Consider the following 19,120-nt stretch of genomic DNA (forward strand, 5'->3'; position numbering starts at 1 on the left):
CTTGAGCATTGGAGGGAGGAGTAAAAATACCTGCAGAGTTGAGCACAAATCAGCTGGAGCGGGGACAGGTGAAATGGGAGCTTGGAGGCAGTTTTTACCCTCTCGTCCTACTGCATCTATAGAACTGCTGGCACAGCATGAACTAGTATTTATGCAACAGTGAGGGCCTGTACACCTTATAGTTCATTCTGTGGAATGTATGTGGGGTTGGCAGTCTGAAAAATGGTGGAGGTGGGGAGGTGGTTGGGAGAGCACTCCGAAAAGGCAGTGGGAGTGCTTAGGCTTCCTACAGCCTTCAAGGAAAGAGCTTTCACCTGATGAGCTCAAGTATATTGAGATCACTTGGGTTGGAGGCTGGTACCATTTAGACTCTGAAATGCTTTATGGTAGCATGCTGGAGGACGAGGTTTGTGTTTTCCTACATCCAGGACTGAGAATGAAATGGGATACAAAAGCAGCAGGGATTTTTCATCCAGGGTTGGGGTTGTTTTGTGTGTAAGTGATATGTTCTGACAAATGAGCTCACTGCTGGAGAGGAAGGAAAGGAAGGGCAGTGCTGGACCAGAGAGAGACCTAACAATTAGGGTCAGCTTGAACTTCTGTATTAACTTATGAATGTGCTGAAGACTGTTCTCTTAAAATGCAGATGAGAGTTCCAGCAGGTTTGCCCTGAGAAACCTGGTTGAAGCCAAGATCAAGTTCAAGGTGTTTAAGGGAAGAAGTAGAGACTGTGAACTTGCAAAAGTAAGAGTTGAAACAAGCCATAGGGAAGAAAGTTCTTTACAACAATCAGCCCCATCAGCATTTTTAATACATTGAATATACACAACAAGGAAGGGGGAAAACTTGTCAACATTCAGACCTAGAAAGTGCAAGCAAACATACAACTTGGGTATTTATTTGGGGTGTTTTTTTCCTAGAGTTGCCTAGTTCTGAACTATAAAAGGGAGGAAGACCAAATTATTTTTATTGTGTCTCTTCTGGAAGATCCAGAGCTAGCACAGTTTAAATCTTTGCAAAAGAATTTAGAGTATTTTGGAGAGCATTAAACTCTTATCTTCTAATACATACTTTTCTGTAACACACCTTGAGAGCTCTGGTGTCTAAGCTCTTCATGAAACGAAGTGTGATTTGACTCTAGAATTGGGGAAACATGCCCAAACTATCCCCAAAAGCATTAACATGTTCTTTGCCTTTGTCTGCAAGCCACCCGTAGTTCTGGTCTTTGACAGATTCTGGGCTCCTTCTGTTTCCCATCTCGGCAAAAGGCAGATGAGAGAGAGGTTAAGTCAGGCTCTGCCTGGCTTCAATCTCCTGAAGGATCGTTGCAGTTCATCCAGGAAGCTGTTTCAGGAGGCTGCAAGTGTTGCAGATGTCTGTTTTATAAGAACACTGCATGAAGACTACAGTATAATTTCAAAGTTGCTGTTTCCTTCAAGCAGTGTACACTGAGCAGTTATTTGAAAAGATTAATCTTTCATGCCTTCATCAAGGAAAAAAAAAAGGGTACCTGGAGGTCCTTGTCTTTCTCTACCAACTTTCAGAGACTAAAAATGGGCTAAATGATTGGCTTGGGCCACAATCCTAATTTTTAGGCAGAAACTTTGCCTAGAGTCAGCAAGGAAGTTTGTAGCACAGATGGAAGTAAAGAACAGGCCCTCGGTTGTTGAATCAGCAACTGTGTTAGAAGGGTCTTGCTGTTTCAGGGAGTAAGGTCCTGTTTGCTGGGTTTTTACTCCATCTGCTGGTGACTGAGTAAAAAAAAAATGTTGCCATAATGTAACTTAATTTAGGTTCACCTTAAGGGCTTCTTATTTCAAGCAAAAGAATTTCGTATGAACATGGGGTGAATTTTCCCTTCCTAGTCTACATAGGAGTGTGTGATCCATGCTCATCTTTCCCCACGGATTATGCTGGGGAACTCTGGCTCTATAGCCAAAAGTCAAGAAATGTGCTTCCTTTAGAAGTGCTGCAGGGAAGGCTTCAAGCCTCACCTGAGAACGTCCAGCTGGCAGCATGAGCTGTGTGCTACACAGAGCTGTCTGCCAGAAAAATACCTCTCACTATTCTAACCCTTTTTTAAAAAACAAACAAAAGTAAACAGACCCAAACACACAAAACCCCAACAGCAAACCCCAAAACAATCAAACACCCCCCCACCCCAAACCACACCAGCCCCACACCAAAACCCCCAAAGCAAGCAACACAACCCCCCCGCCCCCCTGCATCATTAGAATTTTGACTACTTTGCATTAATTTTGCATCTGTTTCAGCATAAACCAGGACCAGTAGATGCCCTTTTTGCTTCCTGTATTCTTAAATCTGTCTCTGGTGTGGTGATGAGGGCAGGCCCAGAAACCAAACTTGCCCTTCTGAAAAGAATCCCAAATCTAACAGCTCACACTGACTGACTTGGAATAATTGGGAAAATAACCTCCAAATGGAGGGAAAAAAAATTACATATAAACCACTGCCATGGTTATAAGTGCAGTGTGGCAGGACATATTCAACCTCGAAGCCTGATGATCAGTAGACAGTCTTTTTTTGTTGTTTTCTTTTAAGGGACCCAAACTCCTTGTAGCAAGAAACTGGGAACAGCACAAGCTAAGAAATGCTCTAAAAATAGAAGGACCATTGCAAAATAAGGAATATTACATACAGCTTGTTATTATTACAGGAATTACCCAGGGGAAAATTTCAAGGAAGAGTGGCAAAATGTAGATTTCTTCATAGATGGAGTCTCTGGACAGTCAGGTAAGGAAGCTGTAGACAATAGCTCTTTTTTTCACAAATAACTCACCTTTGCTAATTACAGCATGCAGATGCAGTGAAGCTGTTAGGTCATGCTGACACTTCTTCACTAGTGAGGCCTTGTGAAGGTCTGTGAAGCGTAAGCTGTTTTACTTCTGTAGCAGGCTGAGGCTTCCTAGATCTGTGAGAACCTGAGCAATGACCACCATCAGCCTTTGGTGCGTGACACAACCTTCATGATCCTTTAGTTCCAGCTTCCATTTGGTTCTTCTGATACTACTTGAGACATCATCAACTATGTGAGACATCTGCCATCTGCATAATAAAACTACCATATCCTACAGCAGGATTTGACAGGTCACATGGAATGATCCTAGTGACCCACATTCTGACTAAGGCAGCTCAGCCTGGGCCTCTGCTCTTCTTGTTGCTGCTTTTTCACAAACAGATGGCCTACAAATGTGTCTTCAAGAAATGTGGAGTTAAAATGAAACAGACTTACAGGATCTTAATGAAGCCTGCTACACACACTCCCTCCTGTAATTCCTCCTGTGTATGACTTCAAGTGAAGTCATGCACCTTCCAGCTCAAGTTATTTTTTTCCTCAAACCCTAAAGAGGCAGAAATCCTATAGTAAGCTACTTAACATGAGCTGAGAGGCTCTCACATTGGTCAAGAGTGATGGCAACAACCTTACTCACCTGGAAGACAAGATGCCAGGTTAGGATGGATGTCAAGATCTCCAGTTTCTCCCTGGCATGACCCAGTTCATGATTCCTTTCTTCCTCTGCAACAGGAATAGAGGCAGGCAAGATGACTCCAAGCCAACAGCTTGAAGGGCTCAAACCTTTCAGATGCTGAAAAAAAAAAAAAAAAAGCCATTCTGGGATGTATTGGAAGGGGTGCAGTTAGTAGGCTGAGGTTCTCCCCCACCTACTCTGCCCTGGTGAGGCCATACCTGGGATATTGTGTCCAGTTCTGGGTCCCTCAGTTCAAGAACAGGGAACTACTTGAAAGAGTCCAGCACAAAGCCACAAAAATGATTAAGGGAGTGGAACTTCTTCCCATGAGGACAGACTGAGGGAGCTGGTTTGAAGAGGAGGAGATTGAGGGGTTATAATGTTTATAAATATGTAAAGGGTGAGTGCCAAGAGGATGGAGTCAGGCTCTTCTCAGAGGTGCCTGCTGACAGGACAAAGGGCAATGGGGGCAAGCTGAGGCATACAAAGTTATATGGAAGCATAAGGAAAGTTATTTTCACTGTGAGGATGATTGAACACTGGCACAGGCTGCCCTGGGGATTGTGGAGTCTCCCTCTCTGGAGATATTCAAACTCCACCTGGATACATTCCTGTGTGATCTGGTACAGGTGATCCTGCTCCAGCGGGGGAGTGGGACTAGGTGATCTTTCGAGGCCCCTTCCAACTCCTAATGTTCTGTGATTCCGTGATGTTGTGAATGTAACTAGAGCTGGACTCAATTTTTTTCCATACACTTCCTAGTTTTTCAGTTTGGGGCTCATCTGTAGACTACATCTGAAAGGAAGCAGCTGCCTGAGCAGCCCTTCAGAATGAGGTAAAGAAGGATAAACTACATTTATTTCGTTTACAACATACCAAAATATCACACTGGTGTGAAACAGTGGCACTGGATTTTTTTTATCCTGGAACTTCTACTTTAAATGCCATTCCAAAAGAGTATTTCTCACATGCACATGGAACACTGATTTCTTGTTGCAGCCAAGTACTTGAATGACAGAGAAAATGCACAGGCAAGTAGTTTTCACAGGTTTTAATTTTAAATAATTTTCAAGAGTAATACAAAAGGTACAAGTTTCTCTATTCAGACTAATTGTTTGTCTCCTTTTTTTCCCCCTCCCTCTCAAATTCTTCATTGGAGACACTTGCTGCCTCTTTCAGGTAACACTCTTTAGATTGCACTTCAAATGGCACAATTCAATTTCATGTTTTCCAGAACAGAGGGTTCTGTGTCAGACGTCTCTGGAAGTTCTCATACCTAGAATGAAAAAACAACCAAACAAACCCCAAAAGCTGCTGTAAATGACATAGCTTTAAAAATGATAGAAATAAGTTAGTCTATGCAGAGAACACAATGAATTACATCTACTCCATGCCAGTAAATAAGTAAATCCAAAATCTTCCTTTTTAATTCCACATCAAAAATATTCACAGCGAGACTTGTGTATTTCACCAACACTACGTACTTAATTAAAGCAGTAGCTCAGAGGATGTTCATTCAAGCTTACTAAAATTTTAAGTGAATGAGAAGCGGCCATTTTGTGCCTAACATTTTTGGGGCTAGTTGAATGCAAGTTCAGGCAGGTAGGAGTTTAAATGAGGCTGCCCATCTCACAGAAGAAATCACAGCCATACCAAGCTATGAAAACCTCATACCAGTTAGGGATGTACAAGGTAACACCATTGCTTCTGAAACCACCTCAGCTGTCCCTGTACAAGGCCCTTCGGTGGGGCTCTCTTTGGGATGCACAGAGCCAGCTTAGCACTTCTCAGTTCACAGGACAGTGGAGCAAGCTTGACAGACACCAGCAGGCTTGTGCAGAGACCACAGCCTCCAACTCAGGATCACTTCCCAGCAGGCCACGTGTAACTTGTGGACAGGTATGGAAGAGGGGACTGCAGACAATTCCATGCTTAAGGCCACACATTGATTTGCCCCGCAGTTCCAATAGAAACCTTGAGAGAAAGCAGCCCCCATTATTTTTCCCACTCTGAATAAATAACTTCAATTTCCACATTTATCTAAAAAATGTTTTAGTAAAATCTAATGAAGAAAAATAATTGATGATGGCAATCTTTTTAGCAGGGCCTGATGCAACAGGACAAAGGGTGAGGGTTTTAAACTCAAAGAGGGGAGATTCAGACTGGATACAAGGAAGATTTTTTTTACAGTGAGGATGGTGAAACACTGGCATGGCTGCTAAGAGATGGTAGAAGCCCCATCCCTGGAAACATTCACTACTAAAAGATCTACTTAAAGATGTAGGGGTGATGACTGCTGGAATGTTGGACTAGAAGACCTTTAAAAGGTCCCTTCAAGCCTATAGCAGTCTGCTTCTATGAGGTCTCTAACATGCAATGGAATCAAGTATGCACACATGTTGTCTAATAGAAACAAGCACACCAGAATTCATTATTGACCTTCAGTGAAAAAATGGGGAAGTAAACAATCTCTGTACCTTTCTCAATAAATAAATAGCTGAGCTACAAAAGTCTAAAGCCTCCTGTCAATTCTCACAAACACAAACTGTAAAGTATCAGAAGATACTGGCAACTGTAAAACAAGATTAAAAAAACTCTTCCCCTTCATGTCATAGTTCTTAACCCAACTGAAATGCAAGGAGAGACTCTAAAAGACTTTAAACCCACTCAGCTTAGAGAAAGGCTTATTTATAAGTGAATTTTTTAGCCAAATGATTGAATTTCCAGTACAACCAACCAGTTGCATAGACACAAGATACTCCACCCATTACAAGCTGTAATCAAATTCATTGTCATGACTCAAACATATGAAACAGAGCCAAAAGATGTTTTCCCGTGGCTGCGATCACCTCAACAGATTTCTATACACAAATGTGTTCAGTTAACTTGAATTATGCCTCTCTTCACCACACTGTTTTGAAAAGGTGCCAAAAGCAAATTCAGCAACATCCAGGCAGTGGTCAGCCATCACCCTGATGCTTTTGTCTGTCTTCCCTTTGGTTCCTTTCCTCAGGGACCCTACCCATATGTGGTCATGGAGTAAGCAGAGTTACCTTGATCTGCATTATGTTACACACCCAAAGAAAATGCACTGCTGAAATTAACTTCCTGCATATTCATCAGATCAGTACTAAGACTGTATTCAGGGAGTCCAGAATACTGGTTTAATAAAGGGATTGGGTCAGTACTGTAGAGGCTAAAGAGAGCTGAACTGGAACTGTAGGAAAGACTTTTTCAGACATCTTAAAGGACTGCCTGACAGTTCACAACTTATCTCCAGACTACATGGGCTATTCCCATAGACTTCTTAAACCAGTCCCTGGAAAACAGCTCTCAGAAGCACAGTTGTTGTGTGCACTCAAAGGTCTTTGTGACAGAACAAGGTCATTTAGGAACAGCATTTCTGCACCCCCACTCATTCTTAAGCAATGTGCTGGAACTATGCCTAGGCAGAGAACAAGTATTACAAATAAGCACAAACTGACAAGTACCAGGGTCTTCTGTCTCCATGTTCCTCCAGAGCATTTGCATGATCACCAATCTAGTGCAAATCCACTTATATCATTTGTGGAAGCAAAAACATAGGCTTTTTAGCACTTTTCTAACAAAAATCTGATATAAAGATGATGACAAATAAACAAAAATGGTGGCTAGAACTTCCCTATATTTGAGAAACAAACTCAAACCCTTAAACCTTTTTGCATCACCTTGATGAAAAGCATCAATACTTAGAAATCATGTGGTTTAATGCCTAGAAAAAAAACTACCACTTGTTAGCAGAAATTACTGCCATGCCATTACCATTTCAGAACTACATTTGCAGGAATGAAAGCTTCAGAAGGATTTGGGGTCATCTGTGCCTGAGTAACAGCAAATGATGAAGCAAAGTTATAGAAGTTATCCAACATCTTCTGAGTGAACTAAAATAAACAAAAAGAGACATTTTAAGTAACTTCTCTTTTCAGTCTGCATTTCTGTGAAAAAAGTTGACAGACACACAACTCCTGTATGAAGTAAAATTAGCACTGTGATCTAAAACAGAATAGGAAAGTGGATATAGTAGGTCCAGAGATACCCATTTGAAATCAATGAAAATATTCTCACTCTTGAATCTTGCCTTCAGATGCTTCCAGAAATCATTTTCACAACCTGCACTCACCCTCTCAATGCCCAATTTCATCCAGCTGGATACAGAGCTTTATGAAGAGCATTTCCTTTTTGTGACAAAGTAGTAACACAGTGACAAGATCTGTCCTTCTCCTCCAAATTAAACTATCAGAACTGCAGACCAGGTCAAACCTGCCATTCCAGCTCACAGCAAAACACCAGTTGTTAAACCGGCTGCAAAGAGTGCAGTCTGCCTTGTAACAACTCATCAGGCTCCAGCAACAGGGAAATTTCCTTTAGCTTTCACCACAGAAAGGCTGCTATCCTGACATCCACTGCCACAAGATGCTGCTGGGAAAAACAGGAAAAAGGAGGCATAGGAAATTCCCTAACTGCAGTAAGAAGGAAGGGAAAAAACCTCAGAGGCCAGTAAGTAGCAAGCCCTGTGCAGAGTCAGTGAGGCTGCAGGACATTCGACATTCTCAGCCAGTTTACAAATACATAACCCTGTGGCACTTATTTCCTTCCCCTATTCTTTTTGTGCTTCTTTGGTGGGGTCTTTTTTGTGTGTTTGTTTTATTTTTTCCTTTTTTCCCCCAATTTATTTTGTATTAGGTAGGCATAGTTTTGGTGGGAGGATAAACTACTTTCATAGAGAAAAACAGTCTGAGGCAAAATATCACAGAATCACAGAATGTTAGGGGTTGAAAGGACCTTTGGAGATAATTGAGTCCAACTCCCCTGCCAAAGCAAGATCACCTAGGCACAGGAATGCATCCAGGCAGGGTCTGAAAACCTCCAGAGAAGGAAACTCCACAACCTCTCTGAGCAGCCTGTTCCAGTGCTTGGCCAACTTCACCATAAGGAAGTTTCTCCTTACACTGAAGCAGAACCTCCTTTATTCCAGTTTGTACCCGTTGTTCCTTGTCCTATCACTGGGCACCATCAAAAAGAGACTGGCACCGTCATCTTGACACCCAGCTCAGGTATTAATAAGATCCCCTGTTAGCCCTCTGAGATATGCACTGTTGTGCTTCCCTCCACTTGCTCTGACAAAAGGAATAGAAGAACTGATAGAATCGTATCATAGAGTTAATAAGGTTGGAAAATACCCCAAAGATCATCAAGTCCAACCTGTCACCCAACACCTCATGACTACTAAACCATGGCTTCAAGTGCCACGTGCAATCCCTTTTTGAACACCTCCAGGGACGGTGACTCCACCACCTCCCTGGGCAGCCCCAGAATCCAGGAGCCTACCCTCAATCTCATCCCACTCATCCTGAACTCTCCAGTTTTGTCCCATTTTTTAGAATACAGTCTACACACACACACACATACACACAATCACAACGCTTCATAGAACTTAGTAAAAATGCACTGGGAGACCAACAGATGTAGAGTAGTAACTCTAAGAGCAACTCAGAGTAGCAACAGATGATTATGCCCTTAAAAAAACACTTTTATTGGTAAAATATAAGTTTCAAAGGGATGATGACAAGTATTCACAAACATGCTCCCAGTTGTATCCCTTCCTCTGTTCTCTACTCCCTCAATTATGACTTTATAAATTTTCTCTATAGGAGTAACTATTACTTGAACCTTTCACTTAACTGTATTCCTTGAAAGCAGTGCACAATTTCAGTTAAGAAGCCTGTCTTTTTTTTCCTGTAATAAAGAACCCTCCTAACTGGAAGTAACATTTATAAAAAAAGTTATGCAGTCATGAAGTAATTTATTTTTTTTTTGTTAAATACTGCATCAGGAACCTTACAAATGACCTCACGTGGCACATTGTTACCTCATGGCTTAACTGCTACAATAAAAACTGCTGGAATCAGAAGCATTTCGATGTCATTTGCCCCAAGAAAGCTGAACCGACCATATTATAAAGTGGCCAAGGATGGTAATAGCATCCTAGCCTGTATCAGGAACAGCATAACCAGCAGGAGCAGGGAAGTGTTTGTGCCCCTGTGCTCAGCACAGGTGAGGCCACACCTCAAATACTGCATCGTTTCGGGCCCCTCACTACAGGAAGGGCATTGAAGTGCCGGACAGTGTCCAGGCAAGGGCAACAAAGATGGTGAAGGGTCTGGAGAACAGATCTTACAAGAAGCAGCTAAGGGAGCAGGGATTATTTAGTCTGGGAGAGGCTGAGGGGAGATCTCATTGTTCTCTACAACTACTGAAATGGAGGTTGTAGTGAGGTGGAGGTTGATCTCTTCTCCCTAGTATCAAGTGACAGGATGAATGGGAATGACCTCAAATTGCACCAGGGGAGGTTTAGATTGGTATTAGGGAGAGTTTCTTTACTGAAAAGGTGTTCAGGTACTAGAACAAGCTGCCCAGGGAGGTGGAGTCGTTGTCCCTGGAGATGCTAAAATGTGTAGACATGGCACATCAGGACATAGTTTAATGGCCACGGTGGTGTTAGGTCCACAGCTGGACTTGATGATCTTAAGAGGTCTTTTTCAACTGAAACAATTCTGTGATTCTATGATTCTATAAGAAAACAGCTGTTGGTCAGTTACAGTAACTTCTCCAAGAGACCTTCCCTATTAGCAGCTATTAAGTGTAATAAACTGCCAAAGGACATCAGCTACAGTATAAGGACTACTGTTCAATTATCAATCTACCTCAAGAAGAATCTGTAAGGAAAGCAGGCAGGAAAAAAAACCCTCACCAAATGCTGAGATGTTAAATGGTAACAACAGAGCTGACAGAGCTGTCAGTGTTAGGGAGATCAAGACTTGCCATGCTGACCTAGCTCGCCTTGAACTGCTGTTAGATGGCCAACTATATGCTACTGCTAGCTGAGGATTTCCAGAGGTTCAAACTAACAGGCTGGGAAAAAGTGGCAAGTGTTGCAGCCCACAGCCAGGTCCACAGGGAAAGAACTGGGAAAAACCAAAGAAAAAAAAGGTCTTTCTTTGAGAGAAGGCACAATTCTGTAGTTCTGCAGAACTACATGAGAAGTGTTTCTCGAGGGTTAGTGGAACCTGTCTTGACTTCTGAGTAATTTTTGACCATCCCTGAAAGTCTATGAACTACAGCGGCAGCACCTATAAATCACCAGACATCCACCACTGTCCCTTCCCTTGCTGCTCCTATATGGAAGCACCACAAATATGATTACATTACAGTGACATCAATGCCAGCCCACTGGCCTGATTCCACTGAGTGTGCAAACTCCAGTCTTTTGCAGGACACAGTTTCCCAGTGTAAGAAAACGTAATTTCAAAATATCAAAGCATCCAGCAAAATGATTTGACAGTTAGGTTGGTTACAATCCTATAGCCACCCATAGCAGATTTCCAACCCCAGTTAGTTCTTCAGAGGCTTAAAGACTTTTGTAGCACAGAAAACTTTGGACAAGAGACTGTCCAAGCTACCTCAGTGAATGAATCTACTGATGACACAGCAGCACTTGCAACAGGAGTCTGCTGGGCCAGGTTCTCCAGCAGTTCCACTGAGATTCCAATCTGGGCCACCGTTGGTGTCTGAGGGAGGTTCATGGCACCAAAGGGATGTTGACTTCCCTTCCCTGAAAGCACCACAAACACGTGTTAGATTTGGCACACATGTAAAGATTGTTACTTAAATCACCATGTTTCTTCTGTAGAAGGTATTCCTCAACTCCCAGCAGTGATTGTCCTAGCTCAGAAATACAGAAAAAGCAGCACACAGTCCAGGCACAGGCACAAGGGCACGCAAGCACAAGAGATGAAACAGTGAACAGGTATTTAAAATTTGTTTCTAAAAAATAGGAAAACCAGCTTTAAAGCTCCCTATGAAGTAAATGAATTCAACAGGAATTATGATCTGTGGATGAAAGACAGCAGAACCTGCTCTATAGAAAGGAAGCCTTAATTCACATTGCAACAAGTGCAGATAAACAGGAAACATTCAGCGCTGCTGCAGAGTTGTTTGGTCCACTCATTCCAAGCCAGATCCTTGTGAACCTGCTTGTGCTATGGAAAATACTAAATGCTACTTTAACATCATTGACTCAAAGCTATCCCTGTGGAGGGCTGGGCAGCTCCAAGTCTCATCTGAACTGCTCAAAACCACCAGCAGCAGCAAAGGTCAAAATACAACCATGGAACAGAAAGGCCTCTGACTTTGCAACCACAAAGACAACAATGAATTGGACAGAAAAACATCCCCAAATTATATACTACTCCCAGCTCTCTACCATCACTTCTGCCCTGAGTATTACCCAGTACTTTGAGCTCCAGATGCAGCTAAGGTCTTTGCAAATGACACCTAAAGTCACTTAAATCATGCACTCCTCTGTCAGCATCCGTAAAGGAAAATACAGGGAAAACGTCTGGGAGGACTCGAATGCAAACACATTCTCATGCTCCACCTAAGTTTGGGTGAACACAATAGACAGGTACCTTCTTAGCACAGAAGTGATGTTTCACTAGCACTCTCTGGCCTCTTACTAACAGGAGGAAGCAAAAGCTACTCAAGAGCTGTCCCACAGACCAGTCAACACTGTCCTGAGCTGTGAGAAAGCTTAACTGAAACCTAAAGCACCATCTGACTTAGCTCCACTGTTAAAAATTCACTCAGCAAGACAAACTTGAGAAGCTGAACTGAGACTCAAGACTGAAGATCTCAGAAACCTGACCATTATTCTGCAGAGACACAAAGCACAACCACAAAGAACCCAACATCCAAGCCACATGGAAAGCTTTTCAACTGAAGCTGTGTCAGTCCTCACTCAAGATTGTACTACAATACAGTGCTACAGTTAAGTAAAGCACTCACTATTAAACTGCTACTTTAACACAAGGCCAAGAAGAAGAGCTATTTAGGGGTGCTTTTGACAACTACCCTCGCTGTGTGATGTCAGTATTTACTGTAGAGAGATGCTTGCCTGATAAAGGTAAAACTTGTTAGCTATTAGAATCTACCACACAAGTGCCATAAGACTTCTCCAGATCTGAAAGTATAGACAAGTCAGTTACAGTGACAACTGCCAGCAATGGCATTCTTGTAAAGTTTGATTCTCTAGGCCCAAACAGCTTCCTTGCAGCGTAATTTCAGTCTTTGAAACAGAAGGCCAGCAAAACATTCTATCCAGATTTTCCAAGCCAACCTAAGCAAAAAGCTGTGGCAAATGCCAGCAGAAACTATGTCTTGCCTTCCAACAGCACTCAGGCTCTGCAAGGGCATCAGAAGACCAAGCAAATAATTTCAAGTCACACAATGAGAACCGACCATAATTCCTTCACAGCAATTACACTGGGAATACCAGTGATATTAATGATTACAGTTAGCACAACTACTACAGCTCCAACAGGCATTGAGGGCTCTTACTACAACACTTAATTACAACTGCACCTTTATTACACAAGTGCAGAAATTGCCTAATTCCAGGAGACCAACCCAGCCTCTTTCACAAAGGTATATCACTACTTTACTCATCTTGGCACTGAAGAGGCCAATCAGGCTTGTTAAAGCCAGAAATAGTCTATTTTGCCTTGACTACAGGCTGTTGAACATTTCACCTGTAAACAAAAATTCAGGAATGGGAAGAGTAAGAGGCTGAAAGAATGCACATTGACTGTCATCCCACTGGGGAGTGGGAAGATGACCAGAAAAACGCAAACACAACACCCCAACCCCCACCATTATTCAGCTTGTAGCATGAAATATAAATACCAATTTTGTAAGTGGATTGTGGGGTGTGCGTAAGTTAACAGTCTGTTTTCAGCAAGCATGAAGATGGCATTTGAGATGACTGAAAATAATGCAGATTTAATGCTTATTACAAAGCCAAGTCACCATATTCCATGTTTCAAAAAGAAACATGTTAATAATGCTGGCTACTTCAGCCTTTTGGTTCCAAGAATTTTAATGATTATCAGTAGATGCAAGACTTCAGTGACTACATCAAGGGGGGAAAAACAACAAAAAACCCCTAGAAGCCACACATGCACTTTTATTTCTATACTGAAAAGTATAGCTTTAAAGAATAGTAAAATTATCCAGAACAACAACAGAAAAGTCCCTTACTTGGAAATGATGTTTAATCATTGAAGAAAGTATCTGAAAATGTGTTTTTCCTACAGAGCTGTCAGAAACCATAAGTAATACAGGAATATTTTCAAGCACAAAACCCACAGTGCAACAGCCAGCCATACACTTCAAAGTTTCACTAGCAACAACCATGGAATATTCAAAAACATACCCCACCAAAACCTTTCCTGTGGCTGTTCTCTTTTCTGAAGAAAGATCAAGTTTTTGAGGGACATATATGATCAGCATTTGGTTTACTCTGCACCTTGAGAGCCCCTATCTCATGTCACATGGCCATTCAGGGCTTATTCAAAAGAAGGTGTGCCATGTTATGAATAAGCACCTATTAGCACAGCAACCTCAATGCTTACCAGAACAGAGATTCAGGTTAAGTCTGAAGCCTACAGAAGATGTGTATTACTTTATCAGCATAGTACTTTAAGCTGACATACCCAATCCTTGAGCGAAGACTAAGTATGCCACTCAGATGTTTCATTTTTATAATGTGCATGGCACAACTCCCAGATATTTAGGAAAACACATCCACACCTACTTCAGGTAGCACCATCGGTCTCTAGCTCCCAGATGAGGCAGACTTGTCCAACTCGGGTCTATTTAAAAAACACTAAAAGGCTGATCTGCAATGACGATTCCCTCTACCGGGCAGCTGTGGAAAGGCACCCGAGCAGGAAGCAGCCAGCTGTCCGAAATCACTGCACTACAGAACCGTCACTGTGCTACAAAGCACACAGCCGCTTAAGAGTGGAAGGTGAAAGAAAACGCTGCAGGTGTTTGTCTAGACAAACGCCTGAAAACCATGCTCTGGAAGTTACAGGGCTATTCAGCCTCAGGTTCTCTGTGCAGAAACACATGCCAAGCCTGCTCAAGGGAATTTTCAGACTGATAGCATGGAAGAAGAGTGAGAAATTTCACTAGGAAGACATACAGACAGATGTCAATGAAGATGACAGACTGCTTCTAGTACGACATCTGCTCAGGACTATCTGAAAACAGAGAGTGGTCTGCCTTTTTGATGCAAACCACCTTTAAACATTTCTCTCTTTATGCGTGCAGGAATACATGTGTTTCACCATTCTTACCAGATTTCAAACCAGAAATTTTGAAGATGGCACTTGGCTTCTCATTAGTGACAAACCCCAGCAGCTGCCACACTGCCATTCCGCTCTGGTCTGGATAACAAAAATAGACAGATCCTCCCATTCCTTCTGGAAATGGTATAGTTCCCAGCATGAAGACCACTACATGATTGATGTTTTCATAGTCCGGCAAATCAAACACAAATTTGTCTTCAGCCACTTGTTGGGGAGCTGCTTGTACCTAAAGAGAACAGAATTCTTATTAGTATTACTATTTTTCATCTCTGACAGTAACTGTGAATTTCCTTTCACAGAAATACACCTAAGGTGGAACACAACAACAAGTGTGGAATGCACTAACCTGAACAGCAAATAGCCAGATAAAAGTGAAACACAGCAGAAAGAACAACTGCAAAAAAATATGACTAAAAATGCACGACAGTCTTGTTCTACCTGCACTGAACACATATCCCACCCGGGACTACAGGATCAGGATACCTTCGCTCCCCATGTGCGTAGGAGGAAAATAGGGTGCAGAAGAGGTTGCCAAGTCTATAAGCAGTGGCTGTTGACCACCTGGCTGGCACAACCCCAGGATCATGGACACCTGTTCACATAGGAAATACAATAGACCTTGAGACAGGCAATTAGAAGGACGGCTAAATGCCAGAGGAAAAGATACCCTCCTCTTTACCCGAGACGCCGCAGCCTGGCAGCCAACGCACAATCTAGGCTTAAAAAGCTTCTTTTAAACTCGCAGCTTGTCTCTGAGAAGCCTGAGCTCGGGGGATGGCCAGTGCCTCCCAGGAACGAGCCTCTACAATGCAGCTGCCTCTGGGGATGACAGGCAACAGCCAGCCGAAGTGTCGGGCAGACGGCGAGGTCCCTCCACCTGGGGCCAGCCCCGGGCTAAGCCCGGCGAGGCGAGGAACGATCCCTGCCGGGCGGCCCTGCGACAGCTCCACCCCGGGCCCCGAGCGGGTTGAGGGCCCCGCCCGCGGCCCGGGCAGCGCTCACCAGCCTGCCCGCCACCAGGCAGCCGAACATGGCGGCGGCCGCCGAACCACCTCAGACGTTTCACTGTTCCGGAGCCTCCATGAGCACCGTCTGCCGGAAGCCAACGCGCCAGCGCCGACCCCGGGCCCGGCGCGTCACTTCCGCGGCCGCGGCGGGCAGGGAGGAGCAGGCGGGGTGCAACTTCCGTAGTGCCCCGCCGCCGGCCGGCCGGCCGGGACCTGCTGGATGCATGGCAGGGCTGAGCCACTCCGCGGGCGGGAGTGGGGGAATTTCACGCAGTCCGGGGGTCACCAGCGCTGGCAGCCCTTGCGGGTTGTGTGGCATGAAACAGGACTGACTTGTACTGAATGCTGAAGGGCCCAGGAAATGCTATCATAGAACAGTTTCGGTTGCGAAAGACCTCTGAGATCAAGTCCCAACTGTCGATAACGCACCCCCATGGCCATTAAACCACGTCTAGAAGTGCCATATCTACTCGTTTCTTGAACGCCTGGCACAGTGACTCCACCACCTCTTTTGGCAGCCTGTTCCAATGTGTGACCACCCTTTCAGTAAAGAAACTATCCCTGATAACCAACCTAACCTCCTGCAGCAGTTTCAGATAATCTAGAGAGAAAAAAACAGCTCCCACCTCACTCAGGTAGTTGTAGAGCACAATGAGGTTTCCCCTCAGGCTCCTCCAGACTAAACCTCTGTTCCCTCAGCTATTCCTCATGTTGTGTGTTTTGTTGTAGCCAGGTGGGGGTCAATCTGAGGTGCTGAGCAAGGGAAAATGGCCTGAGGGTGTGCCGGGGTTTAGGTTGGGTATTTGGAAAAACTTACAGAAATGGTTGTTAGTGATTGGAACAAGCTGCTCAGGGAAATGGTGGAGTCACCATCTTTGGAGGTGTTCACACGGCATGTATGTGTGGCACTTGGGGACATGATACAGTGTTGGGTTTGGCAGTGTTAGCTTAGTGGTTGGACCTGATGGTTGTAAAGAGCTTTTCCAACCTAAACAATTCTATGTTTCTATGATAAACCAGCAGGAGAAGGGAAAAAAGAAAAAAAAAAAAAAAAAAAAGAGAAGTCTTCTCCACAACTTGAGAAACTTAGCAGACAAAAGGAGGCAGCATTTTGTTTTCCTTCATGTAGTGAAGGAATTACAGAATCATTAAGGTTGAAAAAGATGTCTGAGATTATCAAGTCCAGTCATCAACCCGATGCTACTATGACCGCTAATCCATGTCCCAAAGAGCTATGTCTAAACTTTGTTTGAACATTTTAAGAGGTGGTGACTCCACCACCTCCCTGGGCAGCTTGTTCCAATGTCTGATGACTCTTTCACTAAAGAAATTTTTCTTAATATCCAAGCTAAACCTCCCCTGGTGCAACTTGAGGCCATTACCTCTCAACCTATCACTTGTTACTAGGAAAAAGAGGCCAATACCTGTGATGCTACAACCTCTATTCAGGCCGCTATAGAGAGCAATAAAGTCTCTCCTCTGCCTTCTCCGTACTAAACAACTTCAGCTTCCTCAGCTGCTCTTCATGAGATATTTTCCAAACTCTTCACCAGCCTTGTTACCCTTCTGTGGATATGCTGCAGCACCTTAATGTCTCTTGTACCATGGCACCCAAACCTCAGTATTCAGGGTGCAACCTCACCAGTGCCAGGGGCAGGATGACTTCCCTATTGCTGCTGGAAACACTATTCCAATACAGGCCAATATACTGTTGGCTTCTTGGCCACATGGCCACATTGCTGGCTCATGTTCAGATAGCTCATGTCCATCAGCATCCCCAGGTCCTTTTCTGCCAGGCAGCTTTCCAGTCACTGTGCTCCAAGACTGTAGTGTTGCATAGAGTTGTTATGACTGAAGCACAGGATCCATCAGTTGGCCTTTTAAAATCTCATACAGTTGTCCTTGGCCCAACCTGTCCAGATCCCTCTACTCTATCCTCAAGTAGATCAACACTCCTCCTCAATTTAATGTGAAGTGACAGGTAAGTACATTGCAATAGTCTCAAAACCAAGTTAGGTAGATCCTCAAAAGGCCTGAAAAAGAGCAGTTGCACCAGGGGTGCAAATCACTGAGCTCTGGGGCTTGGTACTCCTTTGATTATTTGACACCAAAAAAAAAAAAAAAGCCTCTTTGCTTATGAGTAGCTGAAACTCATTCTAGACATAAAGTTGTGGCTGCACATCGCCCCATTCAGATCAGAGGGGCATGAATGTCACTACTCTCTGGTACTGCATGATAACAAACCCTCAATCTACTTTTTGCCTAGAATAAGGCAAGGTGAGCTTAAGAAATAGACAATTCCTATGGTGCCAGCAGTTCTACTTTTCACAGAATCACAGAATCTTGTAATCCACTGAGTAGGGAGGTGCAACCCTGCTGCAGTAAACAGAGACATCCCCAACTAGATTCAGTTGCTCAAAGCCCCATCAAAACTTGAATGTCTTCAGTGATGGGGCCTCCACCACCTCCCTGGGCAACCTGTGCCAGTGTTCTGCCACTCTCATGGTAAAGAACTTCTTCCCGATATCCAACATAAATCTACCCTTTTCTAGTTTAAAACTATTGCCCTTTGTCTTGTCACTATAAGCCCTTGTAAAAAGTCCCTCCCCAGCCTTCTTGTAGTCTCACTTCAGGTACTGTAAGGCTGCTATAAGGTCTCTTCAGAGCCTTCTCTTCTCCAGGCTGAACAGCCCCAATTCTCTCAGCCTGTCCTCACAGCAGGGGTGCTCCAGCCCTCTGATCGTTTTTGCAGTCCTGCTCTAGACCTGCTATATCAGGTCCATGTCCTTCTTGTGTTGTGGTTCCCAGAGCTGAACACAGTACTCCAGGTGAGGTCTCACCAGACCAGAGCAGAATGGTAGAATTGCCTCTCTAGATCTGCTGGCCACACTTCTTTTAATGCAGCCCAGGATGCAACTGGCTGCAAATGCACATTGCTAGCTCATGTTGATATAGTTTTGATCAAATTGGTAAGCTGGAAAGATGATAAAATATGAATATTATTTACTAAATATTAAAAAAATCTTTTTCTGAGCCAATTTTATCCAGGTTTGTTTGCCCAGTCAATGACAGGTTGATTACACACAATAGGATGCTAATAAACAGTAGAATAGCAGTCTAGAAAAATCAGAAGTTGGAATACAGAGGAACAAACTGGAAACTTCTTGTAAGTGTGAAAAAAACCGACAAGGCTGCCTCTGGTGGTGAGATCACAGTATCACAGTATCACTAAGGTTGGAAGAGACCTCGAGCATCGAGTCCAACCTGTCACCACAAACCTTATGACTAGACCATGGCACCAAATGCCACATCCAATCTCCTCTTGAAGACCTCAAGGGATGGTGACTCCACCACCTCCCTGGGCAGCACATTC

General features: G+C 43.7%; 1 protein-coding gene across 6 annotated transcripts; it reads right to left on the reverse strand.

Moving 5' to 3' along the window:
* Positions 1–4,527: 4,527 nt before the first annotated feature.
* HIKESHI (heat shock protein nuclear import factor hikeshi) lies at positions 4,528–15,855 on the reverse strand. 6 transcript variants are annotated; one of them, XM_054164626.1, is made up of 6 exons: positions 15,743–15,855; positions 15,179–15,332; positions 14,729–14,966; positions 10,991–11,142; positions 7,293–7,411; positions 4,528–5,465 (listed from the first exon to the last, which is right to left on the reverse strand). In XM_054164626.1, the coding sequence occupies exons 2-6, from the start codon at positions 15,191–15,193 to the stop codon at positions 5,279–5,281; spliced, it is 711 nt and encodes a 236-aa protein (XP_054020601.1). In that variant the 5' UTR covers positions 15,194–15,332; positions 15,743–15,855; the 3' UTR covers positions 4,528–5,278. The 6 variants fall into 6 exon arrangements, with proteins under 6 accessions (XP_054020601.1, XP_054020600.1, XP_054020599.1 ...); XM_054164625.1 differs by having other exon boundaries at positions 15,420–15,849; XM_054164624.1 differs by lacking the exon at positions 15,179–15,332.
* Between the last annotated feature and the right edge of the window lie 3,265 nt (positions 15,856–19,120).

This window comes from Dryobates pubescens, chromosome 10 (genome assembly GCF_014839835.1).
Source record: "Dryobates pubescens isolate bDryPub1 chromosome 10, bDryPub1.pri, whole genome shotgun sequence".
Taxonomy (NCBI): Eukaryota; Metazoa; Chordata; class Aves; order Piciformes; family Picidae; genus Dryobates; species Dryobates pubescens.